The sequence below is a fragment of the Octopus bimaculoides genome, chromosome 5 (genome assembly GCF_001194135.2).
Source record: "Octopus bimaculoides isolate UCB-OBI-ISO-001 chromosome 5, ASM119413v2, whole genome shotgun sequence".
In the NCBI taxonomy this organism is placed as follows: Eukaryota; Metazoa; Mollusca; class Cephalopoda; order Octopoda; family Octopodidae; genus Octopus; species Octopus bimaculoides.
This window is the reverse complement of record NC_068985.1, coordinates 29,389,336-29,411,162: the sequence shown is the minus strand read 5'-3', so window position 1 is coordinate 29,411,162 and position 21,827 is coordinate 29,389,336. Positions and strand designations below refer to the sequence as shown.

General features: G+C 36.8%; 1 protein-coding gene across 9 annotated transcripts in view; it reads left to right on the top strand.

Annotated features, from left to right (window-relative positions):
• The window catches only part of LOC106868342 (protein Aster-B), a 264,262-nt gene that overhangs the window by 122,021 nt on the left and 120,414 nt on the right, over positions 1 to 21,827 (top strand). For all 9 annotated transcript variants that reach the window (XM_014913557.2, XM_014913556.2, XM_014913555.2 and 6 more), the window contains one exon: positions 10,202 to 10,286. In XM_014913557.2, the coding sequence (XP_014769043.1) occupies positions 10,202 to 10,286 (85 nt within the window). The remainder of the gene's footprint in view (positions 1 to 10,201; positions 10,287 to 21,827) is intronic.

Genomic DNA, 21,827 nt, shown 5'->3' with positions numbered 1-21,827 from the left:
TAACCGAGACCGTCACCTGTCAATCAGCAAAGCCACTTCAGTGTCAGCCTGTCTCACCTAGGCATGTTATGACTTTCAAGCCATATTTAGTCTTCCCGCTTCAGCCATATATAGAAGCTGGCTTTTTCGACCGCCTCCTGTATCCTCCTTATCAGTTTTCTCAGTTCTGAGCTTGAAAACGTAAATCTTCTCTTGAATAGCGCTGTCATTTTTCTTTCAATGAAGCCTCTAGCCCCCACTGCCAGATGGTAGTACTCGACAGTCCATCCCTGTTCTCTGCACTCTTCGATTAGTTTTTCGTATCTCTACTCCTTTCGGTTCTCTGCATTGTCGATGTTCTCTTCCCATGGTACTGTCAGTTCTAGCAAAATTCCTATTCTCCGTTCTTTCAACGGGCCAGCCTTGTCACACTGTGTCACGCTGAATATCCCCAAGAACTACGTTAAGGGTACACGTGTCTGTGGAGTGCTCAGCCACTTGCACGTTAATTTCACGAGTAGGCTGTTCCGTTGATTGGATCAACTAGAATCCTCGACGTCGTAAGCGACGGAGTGCCAACAACAAAAGTAGATTCATGAACATATGTGGCAAAATAGATTCAAAAGACCGTGTAAAAGCTATATGTACGTTCTGTGCATAGTTTTCAGGCTTTTTTTAATACAATGAAATTATGCTATTCTACTGTCGTCATTTCTGATTTCTATCGCCGTTTACTTTCGCTTTTTAACAATAAATTTCATGTTAAACTGTACGCGTTTGTACCGGCGTTTGAACATCTTCAGTTTTCGTAAAAGCAGGGACCAGTTCGTTCTTTGGTTGGTTATTCAGCCAACGCGCTTACAGTGTTGTTTTTAACGTACCAAGTGTATTTTCTTTGACGTTTTTATTTCACTCGGTCAAACTAGCTGACGCTGTCAGCTTCGTTATTTGAAGTTCGGTTAAAAACCCATAGATAATTGAAATGTTAAAGGGGGAAGCAATACCGGGAACTATTAATGATTTGTCTACAAAATATTTGCAATAATTTCTTTGTGTATCTGCTCTTTGATTTAATTTTCTGGATCATTAGTATAACCTTGTTTATATTGTACGTTGTTAAAATTATTCAAAAGTTACAAAGATCCTAATGTATTTTGTATTTTCTATATCGCTTGTTCAAAGTTGTCATTAACTCTAGAAAGAAAAATACAAAAAGCGAGACTACATAATTGTTTCAATTTTGGGCACAAGGCTAGCAATTTGTTAAGATTGGCGCTAGACAATTATATCGATTCCATGTTTGACTGGTACTTTATTTTATCCGACCCCGAAGGGCCGAAAGACAATGTTGACCTCGGCGGGATTTGAAGCCAGAACGTAAAGCCGAAACTATGTAATGTTTTCTTTTTGCAAATAAGTTTCAACTGCGTTTTTGTTATTCCACGTACCACAACCAAAAAAAATAAAATACCACAATTTTAAAATTACGCACAATTGGGAAATATAAAAATGATGTTTATATCCGGTAAGTTGATACTAAATACTTTGGTTAAACATTTTATACCTAAAGTTTCGCTTTTTTATATATTCGCATTAACTTTATGCTCACCCGCAGTAACTAACGAGGGAATCTTCTACGTAGTTGCTCAACTTGCTAAAAATAGCAGCCAAATTGCTTTCAAACCAAACATATTGTCTTAAAATTAAAATCGAGAGGACACACTGGACAATGTAGTTAGAAAGAAACAAAATATGATGGGGTTAATGTACAGTTTAAGACACGGTCACGAAAACAAAAAAAGCCTACTGGGTGTAAAAAAAAAATGTGTAGAAAACGAATATGAAAACAAAAAAATTGTGCAAACGAACGGGGGTGGGGGGCTTTCGGAAAATTTACAAGATCCGATTTTCTCCTCATAAGTTCAGGAAAATGGATAGGCACTGTCATGGTATTAGCTGTCAGAATTGAAAGTAGAACTGACAAGGAACGTTACTGCTGGTTTGAGTTGATTCTTTGGCTACTGACAGCTAATACCATGACTGGCCGGAGCGAGCTATCTGTCCGTCTGTCTGTCTCTCTCTCTCTATCTATCACTCGTTCACCTCTGTTTGTGTCCGTAGAATTTATCAAATTAGAAAACGCAAATTTAATATAAAAATATATTTTCTGAAATTGCAAATTATTTAAAATATAAAAATATAATTTTCGACAGAGAGAATTTATCAAAATAGAAAACAAATGAAGTTTAAAGTTTTAAAATAATAGGATCGACCACTCACGACTAGCTAGCGCGGGACCACTCTGCTTTAGTAGTACCCTTATACTCTCTGTGTTTTCAAACGCATGGATATAGGTGTCAAATTTGTTCCAATAACTTTCGAGTGATAGATAGATAGATAGAGAGAGAGAGAGACAGACAGATAGCTCGCTCCAGCCAGTCATGGTATTAGCTGTCAGTAGCCAAAGAATCAACTCAAACCAGCAGTAACGTTCCTTGTCAGATTTTTCTACTTTCACTTCTGACAGCTAATACCATGACAGTGCCGGAAAATGTTTTCCGAAGGGGTGGAGGAGAGGATTTTGGAAAATTCACACGATCCGTTTTTCCCCCCCTCATAACTTCCAGGAAAATGGATATCTTTTGATAAAATCTTACAGAAGCACATTGGCTATCCTTCGTTGGCATTTCAAACAGCATAGAGTACGATTATAAAGAAATTTGTGGAGAAAATGTTTTCCGAAGGGGTGAGGAGAGGACTGCTGGAAAATTCACACGATCTATTTTTTTTTCCTTCATAACTTTCAGGGTCTAGTTTAGCACCCATCACATTTTGTTTATATTTCTGACTATATTGTCCAGAATCTGGAACATAAGAACTCTTTTGTCTGCAAGAAAGCACGTGATGACAAATATATTAAAACCACTTGTTAAACACTGTGTTCTACTGTTTTATCCACCTGGAAATTTTACCTGTCTGTTGACAATTGAGCATGTGAATTAATGTGGCGCAGGAAATATGAAAATTGTGATTTGTGCGAGAAATTGATTGAATGCATTTCTAACTTTCGTTTGCAATGAACTGGTCAACAAAATGTTGGCATAACTACAGGGTTTTACCCCCCAGACTTTGGGAGGTCATAATTTTCAGAAAAATGAATATTTTTTAATGAAATTTTCTATGCATATAGTATTTACTATGTAGAATCCGAATATACAAAAATTTCCGGTGAAAGTGTTTTGGAATGGGGATGGGGGACAATTTTCGGAAATTCCAACAGAGTCCACTTAAATTCTTCTTAACTTCCAGGAAAATTAATAATTTTTTGTGTAATTTTCTACAAATATACCTTGATGTATGTACATTCCCCACTTGGTGGTGTTTCGGAGCAAGTCGTCCATATTTGTTTGATTTTTCTCTGTTATGTGCGTATGTGCATCCGTAGATTTCTAGACAGTGAAGAGAAGCCGTCATAAGAAAACTTTCGTTCAAAATAACATGCACACGATTTTTTTTTCTCAATAGAAGTAAATTCCAAAGTAAACATTTCTAGTAGAGAAGTAGAAGAGAACAGGAGCAAAAATAGGAATATACCCGCACGGTTAAATATAGAAACTATCACAGTGTCGCTTCCCGAAGAATTTTAAAATGTTAGCTTTCCGAAACTTTTTTTTCAATCTTGCAAAAACACGAAGATTAAGAATAAACAGAAAAAGTACACAAATATATTTTACATACCAGTCGTATACGTCGGTTTTGTTTTTTTCATTTTAAAGGTGGTTATGTTATTTTGTTGGGATTATGTTATTGGTTGTCAAGCGATGTTGGGGGGACAAACATAGACACACAAACATATACACACACACACATATATGACGGACCTCTTTCAGCTCCTATGTACCAAATTCACTCACAAGGCTTTGGTCATCCTGAGACTATAGTAGAAGACACTTGCCCAAGGTGCCACGCAGTGGGACTGAACCAGGAACCATGTGGTTCGTAAGCAAGTTACTTACCACACAGCCACTCCTACGCCTAAAAGTAACACTCTTAGGTCTCACCGAGATTTGAACTCAGATCCCTGGATTCAAAGTCCAGAGTGCTAAGCATTACATCATGAGACCTTGACTGATTTTGCAAAAAAAAAAAAAAAGAGAGAAGAAAAAGAAATTTAAATACTCCAGTTACATTTTTTGCCTCTTTAAAAAAAGATATAAAAATATATTTTTCTATAATTATAATTTTTGATGTTTATCAATGTAAATCTGAAAAAAATATTTCTAAGAAATCAAAAGCAACAGTTAAGAAAAGTGGCAAAGGCAGCAAAATAGAAAAACAATTGAAATTTGGAGTTCTTTTGTCTTTTTTTGGTTGCAGAATCATCTTATGTTTTTAAAGTAAATAAAATTCCTCCCACCCAAAAGAAGAGAAAATATAAAATTACAGAAAGCTGGAGAGTAGGAAACAATATTAAAACAAGCTTATTAGATCTGTTTTATCAAAACCAACTTGTTATTGAAAATACAATAAAGTTATTGCATAATTTATGAGGATAACATCTATTGTGTCTAAGCATAATTAATTTTAAAATATACTCGTTATAATCTTTATATATTTTCTGACTATTTGAAAACCTTAAGATTTCAGTATTTTAATCACCAAAGTACCTGAAAAGAGAAATGTTCTTAAGTCTTTAGTTTTGCACCATTATTGTCATGGACATTGTGCTGGTTATTCTTGATATATAATTTTATTCCTTTTTGTGCTTCAAATGTTTTAAATTTGAATGAAGTTGTATAACGAACCCACATAATAATATGCAGAGTTTATCTTGTGTTAAAGTATCTACCAATTTATGCCACATTTTCCCATTTCAGTTAAGCAAGTCTAAACTAACCCAGGCGAAATTCAAACTCAGTGTTGTCTCTTATGTAGCAATTCTAGAATATTTACTACTGCATTGACTAAACACTCATACAATTCCTACAATAATACAACTTGTATTATATACATTTAATATGTGTTTATTTGTTTACTCTGGGATTTCTTATCTTAACATTGCCATTCATTTTTTTTTTTTCATTTTTCAAAATAATATTTTCATTAAGCATTTAAACAATCAGACCAAAGTGATCTCATTATAATCTATCTTTACTGGAAATGGAGATGGACAAGACAGTACAGTACTGAACTAGATATTTTTATAGTCTGTCAGTGCGCACACATGACAGAGTGTAAGCGCCCTGAGAGAAATGTCAGACATAAGAAGCATCGGATGTGGCGTGCAAGAGAGATGTTTGGGCTGGTATGGTCATGTACTATGGATAGATGAGGAGAGATGTGTGAAGAAGTGCCATTCCTAAACAGTTGAAGGAATCTGGGGTAGAGGTAGACCCAGGAAGACATGGGATGAGGTGGTCAAGTATGACCTTCGAACGTTGGGCCTCACAGAGGCAATGACGAAAGACCGAGACCTCTGGAGATATGCTGTGACTGTGAAGACTCGGCAAATAAACTGAGTTCACGGCTGTATCCTACACCAGTTTCACATAACCAGCCCCAGCCCATTCAAAAGTACCTTGGATCGTAGGACGACCTGCTGTGCTTACCTTGGATCGTAGGGTGACCTGCTGTGTTTGAGGCGACCTATTGAGTCAAGTACATCAACATCAAAATAAAAATCATATGGAAATTGTAGTTGTGATACCTGTGCCGGTGGCACATAAAAAGCACCATTCGAATGTGGCCGATGCCAGTGCCACCTTGACTGGCTTCCGTGCCGGTGGCACGTAAAAAGAACCAACCGATTGTGGTCACTGCCAGCCTCCTCTGGCCCCTGTGCCAGTGGCATGTAAAAAGCACCCACTACACTCACGGAGTAGTTAGTGTTATGAAGGGCATCCAGCTGTAGAAACGCTGCCAGATCAGACTGGAGCCTGGTGCAACCTCCTGGCTTCCCAGACCCCGGTCGAACCATCCAACCGATGCTAGCATAGAAAACTGACGTTAAATGATGATGATGATGATGTACAATATGACTGAGAGAAAGTAGAATATGGAGCATTCTGAGTATCATCATCATCATTTAATGTCCACTTTTATATATTTGCATGGGTCAAACAGAATTTGTTGAGGCATATTTTCTACAGCAGGATGCCCTTCCTGCCTCTTAAACCTCACCTGTTTTCAAGCAAGACGGTATTTTCCCATGGATAGATTTGTTTTCTCAGAAGAATCGCAAGGAACAACCTTGCTTATAAGACAATGATATTTACAATCATCATGTGATGTTTAGACAAGGGTACACACACACACAAATCTAATTTAGTGCCTCACTTTCCCAAGTTCACTGCCCCTCCCCCCAACTAAATTCCTCTTTTATTTTTCTGGGATTAACAAAGAAGGTCCTCCATTAACACACATTGAATATAATACAAGTTGTTCAATTTTAGGGATTGCATATACATCTATTCAATGCATTTGTAAGAATGTTGGAATTGCTACTTAATATTGACAAGTTTGAGTGGGTTCAAATTTCAACTAGGTCAGTTTAGACTTTCATCTTTCAAACATTGATAAAATAACTGAGAAATTGACTGAAAGAATGAGATGATATAGGTACAAAGGTATTCAGTGTAGTATATTGCTGATTGAATCCAAACTTGCCTTATAGTTTGTTTTTCATCAACCAGCGATAGGCTAGTGGTAAATAAATGAGAAAAAAAGTTCAAACCTCAAATCAGTCTGTCACTGTAGAGAAAAGAAAACAAGAAAAAATAGATATGATCTCCTTTTCTTTCTGTTATAACTCTGTATAACTCGATTTTCTTTTGTAGGATAAGCTTTTCTAAATTGTGCATTTGCAAATAATTGCAGAAGGGAGTTTTTCCACTTCTTGCGTGTGTTTAATCATCCAATCATGAAATAGGAAAAAAGTATTGCTAGTTACTCAGTTTGAAGCAAGCAGATTTCAGTTTTGTCCACTGAGACAAAACAGTGAATTGTAGTAATAGGGCTTGATGTGTGTCTAGTGTTTAATGTCTTAATTGCCTTTGGTAAATGAATTTTAAAGTTATAGATATCTACCTTGATGCCATTTTACAAACCCAATTGACGATGACAGTTTCTTCATATCCAAAGGTTATGTTCAAGAGTGGTATGCCCTCAAATGGCTATGTACACTGATTCTTGATGCTGCAGAGCTTTTGTTCCAGCCTGCACTTTGTAGTTTTAAAGTGAGAGTCAGTCTGTACAATCTGGTCCTGCTCTTTAGATTTGAAGGTCTGATCACAATGGCTCAGTGAGCTAAGATAGCTGCAGTGACCAGCAAGTTATAGGTTTTACATCGGGCTGGCGGAGAGCTCCACCTACTCTGGAGTTGCTGAAAGGGTATGAAAGAGGGCACCAGATTGCCTGAGGGTCTCCACTCTTAAATTTGCTGTCAAGGTGGACTCCCCTAACCTTTTCCTTTCTTAAGACATTCACAAGGGTTTGTGCTTGGAATTTTTTTCCATAACATGCTAATTAACATATAGCTGGGACCCAGACAGGTGCTACTACTCTTGGTCAGAGTAGACTTTGGAACAGTAATGGCTAAGAATGTGGTTCTACTCCAAAATCAGGGTCTCACAACCAGATGCTGTTTCAAGTCTTACCCAGGACAGATGATAAATCATTTATTACATCTGAAACTAAATTGACATTTCAATTCTAAATTCTTATTACCATTATTCATTTGTTTGGTAACATTTCAACAAAGTTGACACTCAGAAATATTCTTCCTTTTTCTTTAAAAAAATATATTCCCTCCAAACCTTTATCTGTTTTACAGACTTCATCCTTCATTTACATTGTTACCAGCATGGATGTGCTGGATTTTTTGATGGTATTATAGCATGGATGGTATTTGTTTTTAGACCTAGACAGGCTACCTTTCCTATTGCTTTAGCAGACAGAAGGTGAGACCAGAATTAGGAACCCAGGATGTGTGACTGCAGTCAGAAATTTTAGAGCAGTTGTTTGTGCATGAAGGTGGTGTTGGTGGAATGTTCATGGTTTAATGGTTACTGTATGTAAACAACTAAGTACTCAATACACAGTTGCAGAGAAGTAGATTGAGCTGATACATGTTTCTATATATGTTACAGTAACTAAACTATAGGTCCCCATTGGTATGTAAGTGAATGTTATTCTAGGTGAATGCTGGCAATGTTTCATTTAAATTAACAACTACTTTGTTGTTATGAAACCACGTTATGAATTCAATGGCTATACAAGCATTTTCTGTCCACTTGTGTAATTTAAAATGATTTCACATTAATTAATGAGCTCTGTGGATAATTAATAAACCACTCACCTAAATTATCTCTGCACAGCAAATATTTCTTAGATTACTTTATTCTATGGTTAGTGTAAAGATGAGCATCTCTGATTTATTATCTGATTGTATTATAGTCGTTCTAAATAATTCATGAAAAAGTTCTAAATTCACGGACCCATCAAATACAAATTGTCAAATTTATCATTATCATCATCATTGTTTCAACGTCCACTTTTCTGTGCTTGCATGGATCAGAGATGGACTTCGCTGAGGCAGATTTTCTACAGCTTGTTGTCTTTCTCATCACCAACCCATACCTGTTTCCAAGCAAGGTAAATATTTCCACATAGCCAGGCATGTTTCCACAGAATATTAGAAGTGACATGACATTCATTTACGTCACACAATATCAAGACAAGGAGACACACTCATGCACACACACACACACACACACGTGTATACACAACAAGTTTTTAAGTTTCCATCTACCAAATCCACCCACAAGGCTTTGGTCAGTCTGGAGTTAGGGTAGAAAACTTGCCCAAGATGCTATACAGTAGGTCTGAGCCTGAAACCATGTGATTAGCAAGCAAACTTCATAACCAGTATATGTATATGCATGCGTGTATGTGTGTGAACCGTTTAAAAAAAAATTGAATAATTAGTATTAATATTGTATTTTAAGTTATTAGTTATCTTTTCTTCATTCTTTACTTGTATATTAATAAAAGTATTTCTGATAACTTTAAAATACATACTTGAATTCATATTATCAATCTTTTGTTTACAGTTAAATCTTTCTTTGACTTCTTTTTGAATAACAATCGTGTCTTTGTTCAAAGTTGCACCAGACCTGTTTCTTAGGAAGCCTGGTGAATTAGGTTGCGATTGAGTTGTATGTTGTCATATTTCTATACATTCTCAGTTGTTTAATCTTATTATATGTGTAAAGGTGTATGTGTGTGAGTGTAATTGGAAGTGCATGTGACTCTGTCATTAAAGTTTTTGGCCTTCAACTTAATAGTTCTAAAAGTTATGGTCTGGTGCTAACATTAATGTTGAACTGAAATCCAAATTACATTAATTACTGTATTTTAATAAGCGTTTCTTCCAATTACTTTCAATTATATAGCTATATTCAGCTGTGAAACCTATTTCAGTTGTTCATGCAAGTGATAAAATTCATTGAAAATGCCCAACCCATGTAGATAACTGGATGAGAAAGAAGCACTAAGATATACAAATCCTCTAGGTCAGAGAGCAAAAGGAGAGGGAGGACCTTTCTCCCCCTCTCTCTCTCTCTCTGACCTAGAGAGAAAGAGATTCAAAATTGACAGACACCGTTTTAAATAATCCAATTTGTATTAATTTGTTGTTGGTGCTGTTGTTAATCAGCCCTCATCATGCTAATTTAGGTAACATATGGAATGAAAATTTACTAAATGATTATTTGGAAATAGCCCACCCACAAATTCAGCACAAATTCAGATATATTTATAGTTCACATTTCATTGGAATCACTTGCACAGTGTTTTGTTGTGTAAAATGGTACTGTATAACATTCTGGGGTCACTATCCCCAGTGTGCATATCTGGTTTTTCTACCTCTCTCTCTCATTCTGTCACTCTTTCTCACTGTATGTGAGACCATAAAATTCTGTTGTTTTATTGGAAAGATAGATAAATAAGCTTTTGTTTGGTTGCAAATAATGTAAATAAACTTAATGGGTGTCATATTTATTTGTTCTATGCAGGATGAAGTTTCACCTAATATACCTTTCTTTTAGACATTTGTTGATTATTGAGAAAATTAATTTCTAATATATTTCCAAGTCTGTGAGTTCTCATAAGAAAATTTTCTGAAGCCATGAACTAATATCCGTAAATTTTCTTTCAATTGTAGGTTTTAAGTCCTACCTATAAATCACGCAGTGAGGATTACAAGAAAATTTTCAAAGAAATACCAAATGATGAACGGTTAATTGTAGGTGAGTATGGTTAGGTGTTTGTAATATATATTATCTTTTTTGTTTTTGAGTTTGATTATTGCTGTGAAGAAATATGTATATCTATTAGTTAAACATCTCAGTCTTTTATTTTATAATTTTAGTATTGGGGTTGTGTGAAAGTTGAACAATTATTGATTTCTAGTTTTGTTTGTGACTTACAATATTTAGATCGATAACATAACAGTGTCTCAGGGAAGGGTGTGATTACTTAGTCCATCATAAAGCTGCTTCAAGATTTGAGGAACTTAATGTGTTTTTCCCCACTTTTTAATTATAATCTACAGTGACAAATTTTATCCAAAACCTAGCATTAAAGATCATTAAAAGGAGAAGGGTAAAAGAAATTTTGAAAAATTTAGGAAATGTATGAAAAGGAGCTTCAAAATGATCCAACTTTTGAAAACCTTTGGTCACAAAATAGTCTGAGCAAGAAAAATTGGAAAAGTATGTGTAGTAAATAACCTCCATGGATGTGTAATGAATTTCCTAAGGTATATAAGGAAATCTGATGGAACAGTTACATAATGTTTAAAAGAGTTTTAGTGATAATTGATGGCTTTTTTTCAAAAATTTTGTCAAAGCTGATAATATTTGAAAAGTATTTGTTCTTTCTGAAACCTAAGTTTACCTTCAGGTTTTGCTAATGAAACTATTGATTTTCGACATTGCACTTATCTATTTATATCTTCCAACTAGTGCAATAAGTGTACTTTTAAATATTTTTGCATCATTGCAGTTTTTTTCCCTTTTTAATCAAATAACATATATAAAACAGCTGTGTAATGAAGGTACTTTGAAGTATATGTTTGTCAGGATTTCACTCACTCTTTTTCCATAACTGAAAACAAATGCTTATCTTTTTGAAAACTGATGTGAAGAGAACTATTGGAAGAGTTGTTTTAATATTTTAGTGAAAAGAAATGTGTTTTTTATAAGGTGCATGTAAGGGAAAAATTTGATAACTACCATGGAATGATTTTTCACTGGTGCAGCATCAAGTCATGTAATTACCATCTTCACATTGATAATATACTTAGCACTCTTCAAACTAATATATATTAAAAAAGGACATTAAATCACTACTAGGTAGTTACAAGAGTACATATTTTAATTATAAATCATCTTAGCATTTGGAAATTAAAGTTTTATATATATATATATATATATATATATATATATATACAGGAGTGGCTTTGTGGTAAGTAGTTTACTTACCAACCACATGGTTCCAGGTTCATTCCCACTGCATGGCATCTTGGGCAAGTGTCTTCTATTATAGCCTCAGGCCGACCAAAGCCTTGTGAGTGGATTTAGTAGATGGAAACTGAAAGAAGCTTGTCATATATATGTATGAGTGTGTGTATGTTTTTGTGTGTCTGTGTTTGTCACCCTAGCATTACTTGACAACTGATGCTGGTGTGTTTATGTCGCTGTCACTTAGCATTTTGGCAAAAGATACCAATAGAATAAGTACTAAGCTTACAAAGAATAAGTCCCGGAGTCGATTTGCTCGACTAAGGGCGGTGCTCCAGCATGGCCGCAGCCATATGACTGAAACAAATAAAAGAGTAAAAGAAATGTATACATCATCACCATTGTCATCGTATAATGTCTACTATTCCATGTTTGCATGAATCACATAGAATTTGTTGAAGCAGATTTTCTACAGTGCGCTGCACTTGTTGCCAAACATGACCTGTTTCTAAACAAGGTCTTATTTTTCCATAGCTAGACATGTTTTCTATGAAAGACTGGGAAAAATAGCCTTGCTTAATAGACAAGAAGCAGGAGTGAAAAACATTTGCACAATATGTCCATTACATCTACACTTCCTTCTTGTTACAAATACAAGCTTCAAATCTCAAACATAAACCATTATTATATATATACATGGCACGGGTGTCAGTCAGGCGGCACTGGCATCTGCTACGACCACAATTTCACTTGACTCGACAGGTCTTCTCAAGCACAGCATATTGCCTGAGGATTGAAGGGTACTTTTAAACGGGCTGGTTATGTGACACTGGCATCGGCCATGGCTACGATCTCACTTGGCTTGCTGGGTCTTCTCAAGCACAGCATATCTTCAAAGGTCTCAGTCACTTGTCATTGCGTTTGTGAGGTCCAACGTTTGAAGGTTGTGTTTTCACCACCTCATCCCAGGTCTTTCTGGGTCTACCTCTTCCAAAGGTTCCCTCTACTGTTAGGGGTGTGACACTTTTCGACACAGCTATCCACATCCATACGCAACATATGACCATACCAGCGAAGTCATCTCTCTTGCACACCACATTGGATGCTTCTTATGTCCAACTTTTCTCTCAAGGTGCTTACTCTCTGTTGTGCATGCACACTGACATTACACATCCAGTGGAGCATACTAGCTTCATTTCTTTCAAGCCTACACGTCCTCAGCAGTCACAGCCCATGTTTTACTGCTGTGTAACATGGCTGTTCGCATACATGCATCATACAGTTTACCTTTCACTCTGAGCGAGAGACCCTTTGTTACCAGCAGAGATAGGAGTTCTCTGAACTTTGCTCAGGCAATTCTTATTCTAGCAGCTATGCTCTCAGAGCATCCACCTCCACTACTGACTTGGTAGTTTTTTTCCCCTAGCATGTGATGGAATCTGTTTTCTTTACGTCAGTGTTTATTGCTCCTGTGCATCTGGCACACACAAAAACTTCCCAGTTAACCTTCCTTTGATATTGCTGCACTTCTTATGTGTCCATTGCTTACACCGGGTACATCTTATGGAGTTTCTACCTACACATTTTCTACAGATTGAGCAGGGCTGTCTACCTAATGGGATTTATGATTTGTTTGCCTTCTGACTATAAATAAGAATACAAAGCTGACACTTTGCAAATCATTTGTGTTACCATCCCTGTTGTATTCCTGTGAAACTTGGACTTGTTATGAAAGGCATTTTAAATTGTTAGAACAATTCCACCAAAGATGCCACTCATGACCTCATGTAGAGAGAGACATGGAACTAAATATTAGAAGTATTTAGCCTTGTGCTTTACTGGTTTTTGCAATTCCACAGTTTTTATGTGAATAATAATGATAACAAGAGCACTCAGAGTGCACAAACCTTTGTCAAGGCAACACCAACGTCCTCTCAATGATTAGCTAAAGATAATTTTTAAAATGAGAATATCTGGAATAAACTCAACTGCTCTAACAAACGAGAATACTAAAAATGAACCCGACCACTCTCAAAAATTAAGTGGAAAAAAAAAACAGGAAAAATAATCCAGAATCCTTGTTTGGTACCGGATTGATCCCAAAATCTAATCAGTTCATGCCAGTCATAAAGCTAAGGATCCCTGAAAGTTTCATTCGAATCCATCCAGTGGTTCTTGAGATATCTTGTCCATGTACAAACAAACAAACATGACTGAAAACAATATCTCTGCCTTTACTAATTCTTTCACACAGTTAACAGGTCACTTCCTTTTTGGGGAGAGTTTGGTCATCAATTACATCAACACCCATATTTCACTGATACTTTATCAATGCCCATCTCCCACTCCATCCAGAAGTATACAAATGAAGTTGACCCAAGCAAAATTTGAACTCAAAACATAAAGAGTTGGAACAAAATATAAAGGTATTTTGTCTGATACTCCAACTATTCTGATATCTAACAATATTTGAATTAAACTCCAGTTATGTACAAGCATATTTATATTTTCCAGATAACCTGTTTTAGAAGGAATTTGAGAAGCTATGAGTGTGTAGTTAATAGAGATAAACAATTTAAAGATAATGAAGTTGAAAGTTTTAATTAGCTACTATTTATATATTCATCAATTAACAATCAAGAAAGTGGCAATAAAAAAGCAAAAAAAAACAAGAGATAGATTGATAATATTGCTTTAAGCAAGTAAGATTTCAGTGCTTATTTTATTCTTATACATAATGTAAATTTGTTAGAAATATCTTGACTTATAAACATATTGAATCTGTTGGCAAAGATAATGATCTACAGTTCTAATTTTCTACAGCTTTCTAAAACTGATTGAATTTAATTGATCTTAGACTTCAATTTATTAATAGCAGGGTCCTTATACTTGCTCGTGTTGATGATAAAAGAATGTCAACAAATGGTGGTTGCAGGTTTTAACTGTCTATCTGTGTCTTACTTTATGTTAATTGTCTCTCTTTCTCTGCACGCATGCACGCACACGTGTGGGTATATATACATATAGACATACAGCCCCACCACTCTGATTTTAATGAGACATTAAATGATACAATAATATGTTGGTGAATTTATTTATAAGTACAGGCATGACTATGTGACTGTTAAGAAGCTTGCTTTGCAACCATGTGGTCTTAGGTTCAGTCTCACTGTGCAGCATCTTGGAAAGGTCTCAGGCTGACTAATGCCTTGTGAATCAATTTGATAGCCAGAAATGGTGTAGAAGCCTGTTGTATTCATATACAAATGTGTGTTTGTGCCATTCCCCCTACTCTTGACAACCAATGTTGATTTGTTTACATCCCTGTAACTTAGCAGTTTAGCAAAAGTTGTTGTTAGTAAGAAAGAAGATAAAACTCTCTTTCTGTCAGGTAAATGGCCCTGCTCAGTATGTAGGAAAGGAGTTGGAAAAAATTCCATTTGCTGCACCCTGTGTAAACTATGGATACGTAAGAGGTGCAGTGGAAGCACAGGTAGATTAACAGATAAAGTCGTCTTTGTATGTGATAAGCACTAAGAGCACACAGGACTTAGATTTTCTCAAATGCCCAGGAGGCTCTCTTGAGGTTGTAGATAATTTCTGTTACCTAGGTGACCAAATTAGCAATGGTGGAGGATGCTCTGAAAGTATTGTTTCTAGAATTAAGAATTGGGTGAAGGAAGTTCAGAGAACTATTACCTCTGTTAGCGAAAAAAAAGACTCTCTCTCAGAGTGAAAGGTAGAATTTATGATGCTTGTGTGCAAACGGCTCTATTCCATGGTAGTGAGACATGGGCTCTGAATGCAGAAGACATGCGTAGACTGGAGAGAAATGACGGTAGTATGCTCCGTTGGATGTGCTACATCAGTGCAAAGTGCAAATGTATTGAGAAGAAAGTTGGGCATAAAAGGAATCAAATGTAGTATGCAAGAGAGAAGACTACGTTGGTTTGGACATGTGATGTGTATGAATGAGGACAGCTGCATAAAGAAATGCCGATTGCTGAAAGTGGATGGTACTTGTGGAAGAAGGAAACCCAGGAAGATGTGAGATGAAGTGGTAAGGATCAATCTCAGGATGTTGGGCCTCTCAGAGGAAATGACAATGGACCAAGATGTCTGGCAATATAAAGTTTTAGAGAAGACCTGCCCACGTCAGCGAAACTGAGTTCTAGAAGCACTGTGTCCCACCCACACTTGACAAGAAAACTTCTCACATCACCACAACAAACCAAACTACGTCTCTTCATCTCTTCTCTTCCTCACATTTCTGCTTCGTGCACTATGCTTACCACCCACTCCCCAATCCTGTCCTCTTGGCCCTGTGCCACATACCCTGTCTCACTATTATTGCTATCTGCTAGCCCCGACCTGTGTGTTCCACCTACACTTAACAAGAAATCTTTTCACTCACCCTATCCCAACAAACCAATCTACATCTCCACATCTCTTCTCTTCCTCACATTTCCTCCTTCATACACTATGCCTCGCTCTTACTCACCAATCCTGACCTCATGGCCTTGTTCCTCTGTATCATTGCTATCCGGTAGCCCCCCTGACTATATATATCCAGGTTTTTGCCACTCACTCCCAGCCTCCGCACTCTTTAATCACTCTTCCTTCGCAATATCCTGCCACTTATATTATGGTGCTCGAACTTCAAGAGTTTGCCCTGGCACTTGCTATTATCTATATCTCTCTCTTCCTTTACTCAACCATTCCATTTATATTCTGATCCCTGTCCCTTGTGAGTATGCCCGGCATTTTGCCACAACCTCTATACTGCTGTCTCCCACACTCTCTCCTTCTCCTGCACTTCCCTTAGGTTGGGTAACCATGTATTTCCTTTGTGGTAGCACACCTGTTTCTGTCTCTCTGTCTCATTATAACCTTCCATCATCTGACACAAGATCACCTCTTCTAATGCCCCCTCCCCTCTTGAAAGTTTTTTTTTTTGGTCTTGCAAGTACTTTCTGACCCTGTCAGTGCAGGTGCCACTTAAAAGCACCCAGTCCACACTGTAAAGTGGTTGTTGTTTGGAAGGACATCCAGCTGTAAAAACCTTGCCATAACTGACCTCCCCTGTGCTTGTGCCACATAAAAAGCACCAAGTCCACTCTGATGAGTGGTTGGTGTTAGGAAGGGCATCCAGCTGTAAAAATCCCATCAAAACAGTCACAGAAGTCTGGTGTAGGCTTCTGCTTGCCCGGCTCTTGTGAAACCATCCCACCCATGATAGCATGGAAGGTGGATGTTAAACGATGATGATAATGATGATGGTTGTCTCAGTTATATTCATTGTTCTGAGTTTATTTGTCACATTTATCTTCTGTGTGTATGATTTCTATGCATTATTTTTTTGTTGTCAAAATCAAAGCTTGATATTGTATGTAGATTTTATTCTATTCAAAGCTTAATATCCTATGTCAGTTTTTGTAACAAGTGATTATAACCTAATGGTTGGTATAACTTGTCACAGCTACATTGATTTACTGACCATTAGAAAATATAAATACCACCATTGTTAAAGGTTATCCTGCAGTTTTGTTTATCATGATCTGAATTTTTAATTCTCTCCAAACTGATTGTTTTTGAATGCTTATATTCTATTACAGAATTGACAGAAGAGCATCCATTTCACTTGTTGGTTTACTCCTATTAACATTTAGAATCATTGTTGTACTGCTTCTGTAGCTAATGTTGATATTTATTAATTTAATCAAACTATTTATATTATATGCTATAAATAGTTTATCATGCCACTACCAGATGGTTTATGAGTAAATTAAAAATGAAACCTGTTAACTTTGTCAGTGTTTGCATGGAATGTTGATATGATACATTAACATAACATGTTGATATGAGGATTTTCACTGCCACAAAGGAAGCAATTACGGTATTAGATTTCTATTGTTACCAAAGAAACATCTCCTTGGTATGAAGAATTAAGAAAAAAATGCTATGGTGATGGGGAGAGAGAGAGAGAGAGAAACCATGTAAGAGAGAGTATGTAAAATGTAGACACAAATGCTTTTGGAAACCTATTCAATTAATAAGAAATTCATTCTTTCATGTAGCTTATGATTTCTAATTGCAGTTATAATGTAAGAAATATCTGAACTTTAGATAATCTCCATTTTACAAATTAGATGTGGTTTTTTTTTCCTTTCTTTTGTTTTTTGGCACTTAATCAAGGGAAGAAGAACAGCACCTATATTCTTTAGAAACTTTCCTAGTTGATATTTAACTTGAAGTTCTGTAGGAAAAGTGAAGAGAGTAGAAGGCAGCATTTTGCGGGGAGAGTTGATTGGGAATGGTATTATTGTGTTTGGTAGAGTGAAACAATAGGGTGACGAGAAGAGACGAGGTAAATGTGTACTTTGAGTGGGTCTGGGCAGAATTGATATCAGAGGAGTAAAAACTATTGTTGTGACTGAAAGAAAAAAAAAAGAATAAATAGTGCATACATTAGTGAGTCTCTGCCAGTCAGCCGTATAGACTTCATTTAGATAATGTTTACAATATTTTTCTTTGTGCATTGTAGCAACACTATTGTCAATATGTGAGCAGTACTTTGGATGAACCTGAAAATTATAGTGGAACAGCAATTGATCAAAGTTGACCTGTTTGTTAATTTGGCATAGTACAAAGTCAGCCTGACACATTGCTTACTTTGAGGCCTCTTAGTCTTAGGTTTTACTTCCATGTCTAGGATTCCTTCTGGAAATCTTTGACCAGTTCAGATATAAAAACATAGTCATTGGTATATAACAGTTCCTATGGACAGCTGATCTTAAAATCTTTTCTTTTGACCAGAAGGACTATAATAAACAAGACTGAACCATTGTAGATATCTACTTGCATACTCTATCTGTTTTTGTACATGATTTACACAGCCATCAACATCCATTTGCCTAACCTTGGGTTTCATAATGACTACCAGATTACAGAGCTTGTAGGTCTGCTGTAGGCCTTCACCTAGTTAATGAATGAAATGTTATAGCAGTTTATCTTATCCAAGTACTTCTTTCCTTTGGAAGAGGATATCAGTTGTATCACCACCTGATACAAAACTGAACTATATCTCATCTCGACTAATTCTGCTTCTGATAAGTTGTGCTATCACTCTTTCAGTAACTTTCATAGCCTGGTCCATCAACCATAATTTTCTTTTTGCATTGTATTTCCTTTGTCCAAGTGGCAGTTAATGTTGATAATACTATGCTAGTCATTAAGTATGGTACCATTCTGCACTACCTTAGTGACAATGTTTGTGACTTGCATGTGACCTACCTCATCAGATATGTTCAGCATCTCAGTAGTTATGCTCCATGATCCAGCTCTTCCCTGCTTTCAAAGCATTAGTAACCACTATTTGTGGTAGGTCATCTCTTGGGTCTATTTGTGGCAGGTCCTCTCTTTTCCATGCATCCTCTTCATTTAGTTATCATTCATAGTAACAATTCCATGCCTCTTTCTCTTCATTATCAGTGAAGACTCATCTACCATTATCATACCAAATATACTTCTCTCCACAGGCTTCTCAATTTTCTCTAGCACATACCCTTGCAATCCAGAACACCTCACACCTCTGATCTTCATACTGCTTCTCTTCATTCTGCTTTTCCCCAAGCTTAGTATACCTAATACCTAGATTCTGTTCTAGCTATTCGCTCTCTGCTGTTTCCTTTCTTTCAGCTTTCCCTGGCTCATCTCGGCTTTTATGGCTCTGTCTACATCACCATTCTTGTGTGGCTGGAACCTTACAACAGCCACAGATTTAGTCAGTAGCCCTCAACAAATTGTTCTGTAGCAACTTCCAGTTTTTCTCTACATTTTTAAGTCTTTAGCTCTTCCTTTTTTACTGTTACAAGCCTCCATGAGAATTTTGCTTAATTGTGAGCTCTTTTCTTTCATGTCTTCTGTCTCAAAATTGCCTTTTGTCTATGAATCTGTCTAGTTTTACTTTGATGTCATTAATCTCTAATCTATGTTAGGTGGTACGTTCTTGACCAAAACGGGACTTGGCATTTACAACCATCTGTCTTTCTTCACCAAATATATTAAGGTGATTAGATCACTGGTCAGTTTCCTGGATTTTAATTGCAGATGATTAGGCCATTTGTGTCACAAAACTACAGCAGCCTTGATCCCTGCTCATCTTATGTACCATACTCATAAACTCCTTGAATGTCAGGGAAGTGATTCTGGTATTGTCCAACATGTTCATTAAAATCATCCCACCCCACTTCATGAACCACTTCCATTCTTCATCATTCTTACCCACACCATTTCAATCAATCAGTAGCCATCAGCTACTGCTCTTTTTCCCCTCTGCAATACTCCATTCTAAATACCTCTCTTATCTGCTATCATCCTCAATACCCTCTACCATCATAACCTACCTACTATAGCTTCTTATGTATCCCTATCTCTCCCCCTCCACAACACCTACACCTTGCACATCATTCTATTACTTTCTGAGTCACTCCTATATCTCCCTCCTCCACCCCTCAGTACACAGGTATTTCCCATCATCTGAACCCCCATCCTTGTTTTTCACTCACTACACTAAGCTCTACCCACACCTGTTTACTCCCACTCCGACACTCTTATGAAAGCATCCACTATCATATTCCCACCTATGATCCACCATCCTCATCTTGTCTTATGTTCACTTAACTTGTTCCTTGTGAGTTTACTCTAGTATCCCATCACCACCCTCCTCTCGTCTCCTTCAGCCATATATCTCCTCTATATCAAGACACCTGTGCTTGTCTATTGTACTTCAGCCTTTCAACACCTGGCATACAGTTTATCTCCCAAATAATTCTTAGTAGTGGAAGCTTTTTCCTTCCTTTCTTTCTTCTCTTCTGATCTTTTCTGTATTGCAAGTTACATGGCAACCTCACTAGTGCCAGTGGCATGGGAAAAGCACTCAGTACACTCTACAAAGTGGTAGTGCCAGTGACATCAAAAAGAAAAACATCCAATATATTCTTATTTCTTTATTGCTCACAAAGGGCTAAACATAGAGGGGACAAACAAGGACAGACAAAGGGATTAAGTCGATTACATCGACCCCAGTGCGTAACTGGTACTTAATTTATCGACCCCGAGAGGATGAAAGGCAAAGTTGACCTCGGCGGAATTTGAACTCAGAATGTAACGGCAGACGAAATACTGCTAAGCATTTTGCCTGGCGTGCTAACGTTTCTGCAGCTTGCCACCTTAAGAATAAATATCTTCTGTTAAGTGGTTGGCATTAGGAAGGGCATCCAGCTGTAGAAACCATGCCAAAAATGACATTGGAACTTGATGCAGTCCTACAGCTTTCTGGTTCCCTGACAAATTGTCCTACCCACACCAAGATGGTAAGAAAATGTTAATAGATGATGATGATGAAGATTACCTATATATATGGCATAAACGTATGTACTACACATGTGCACACACATAGCTATAGGGATATGTGGCAATGTTTCAGTACATGTGGAGAGAGGGTTCATGTGCATGGGTGCATGCATATAGGAACTTCGTACTTGTATGTCAATGAAGAGATTGTGTAAGGGATATCAGAATGAAGTTACTTTTGTAGCGCTAGTTGCCAAGGGAGAGCATGATAGTAGGGTAGGACAGGTGAGCAGATCAGTAAGAAGAAACTATGGTTAAAATTTGAGTGTGTATTGAAGAGAGCTTAAAATAGCAGTCATAAGACAACATGTGGATTGTAATTTTCACTTAGCTTGCATTGCATTAATAATGATAATGAACAACAAAACTGATAGCAGCATGTTGTTTCCTTGAAGCAATGAAAGTGTACGAGTGGGAAAGATATTGGAAGGTAGAGATGGGAGAGGGTGAAGGAGAACGGGGAAAGAGACTGAGATTGAAGAGAAAGCATACACTGGGTTATAGTGGAGAATAAATTGCCACAGTGAAAATTTCTTTGAAGAAATTAGATTTTATTTAGTTCATGGGAATAAAGTTTGGGAGCAAAAAGTACTTTGGTGTGAATCAAAGAGAACTAAAGTAGAGGCAGAAGATAGTTGAAAGGGCTAATTGGTTAGTTACAACAACTGACTTAGCAAATCAGAATATTTACTTAGCTTGCATTGATAATGATAATCAATGATGAAAAAGAATGACAGTAGTGTGTTTTTTTCCCTTGAAGCAAGAAGTCAATGAATGAGTAGGTAAGAGAGATTGTGGTAGACAGAGGGAGAAGTCATATAGATAGAGAGGGAGGGGGAGATTGTGTGTGTGTGTGTGTGTGTGTGTGTGTATATATATATATATATGTGTGTGTATATATATATATATATA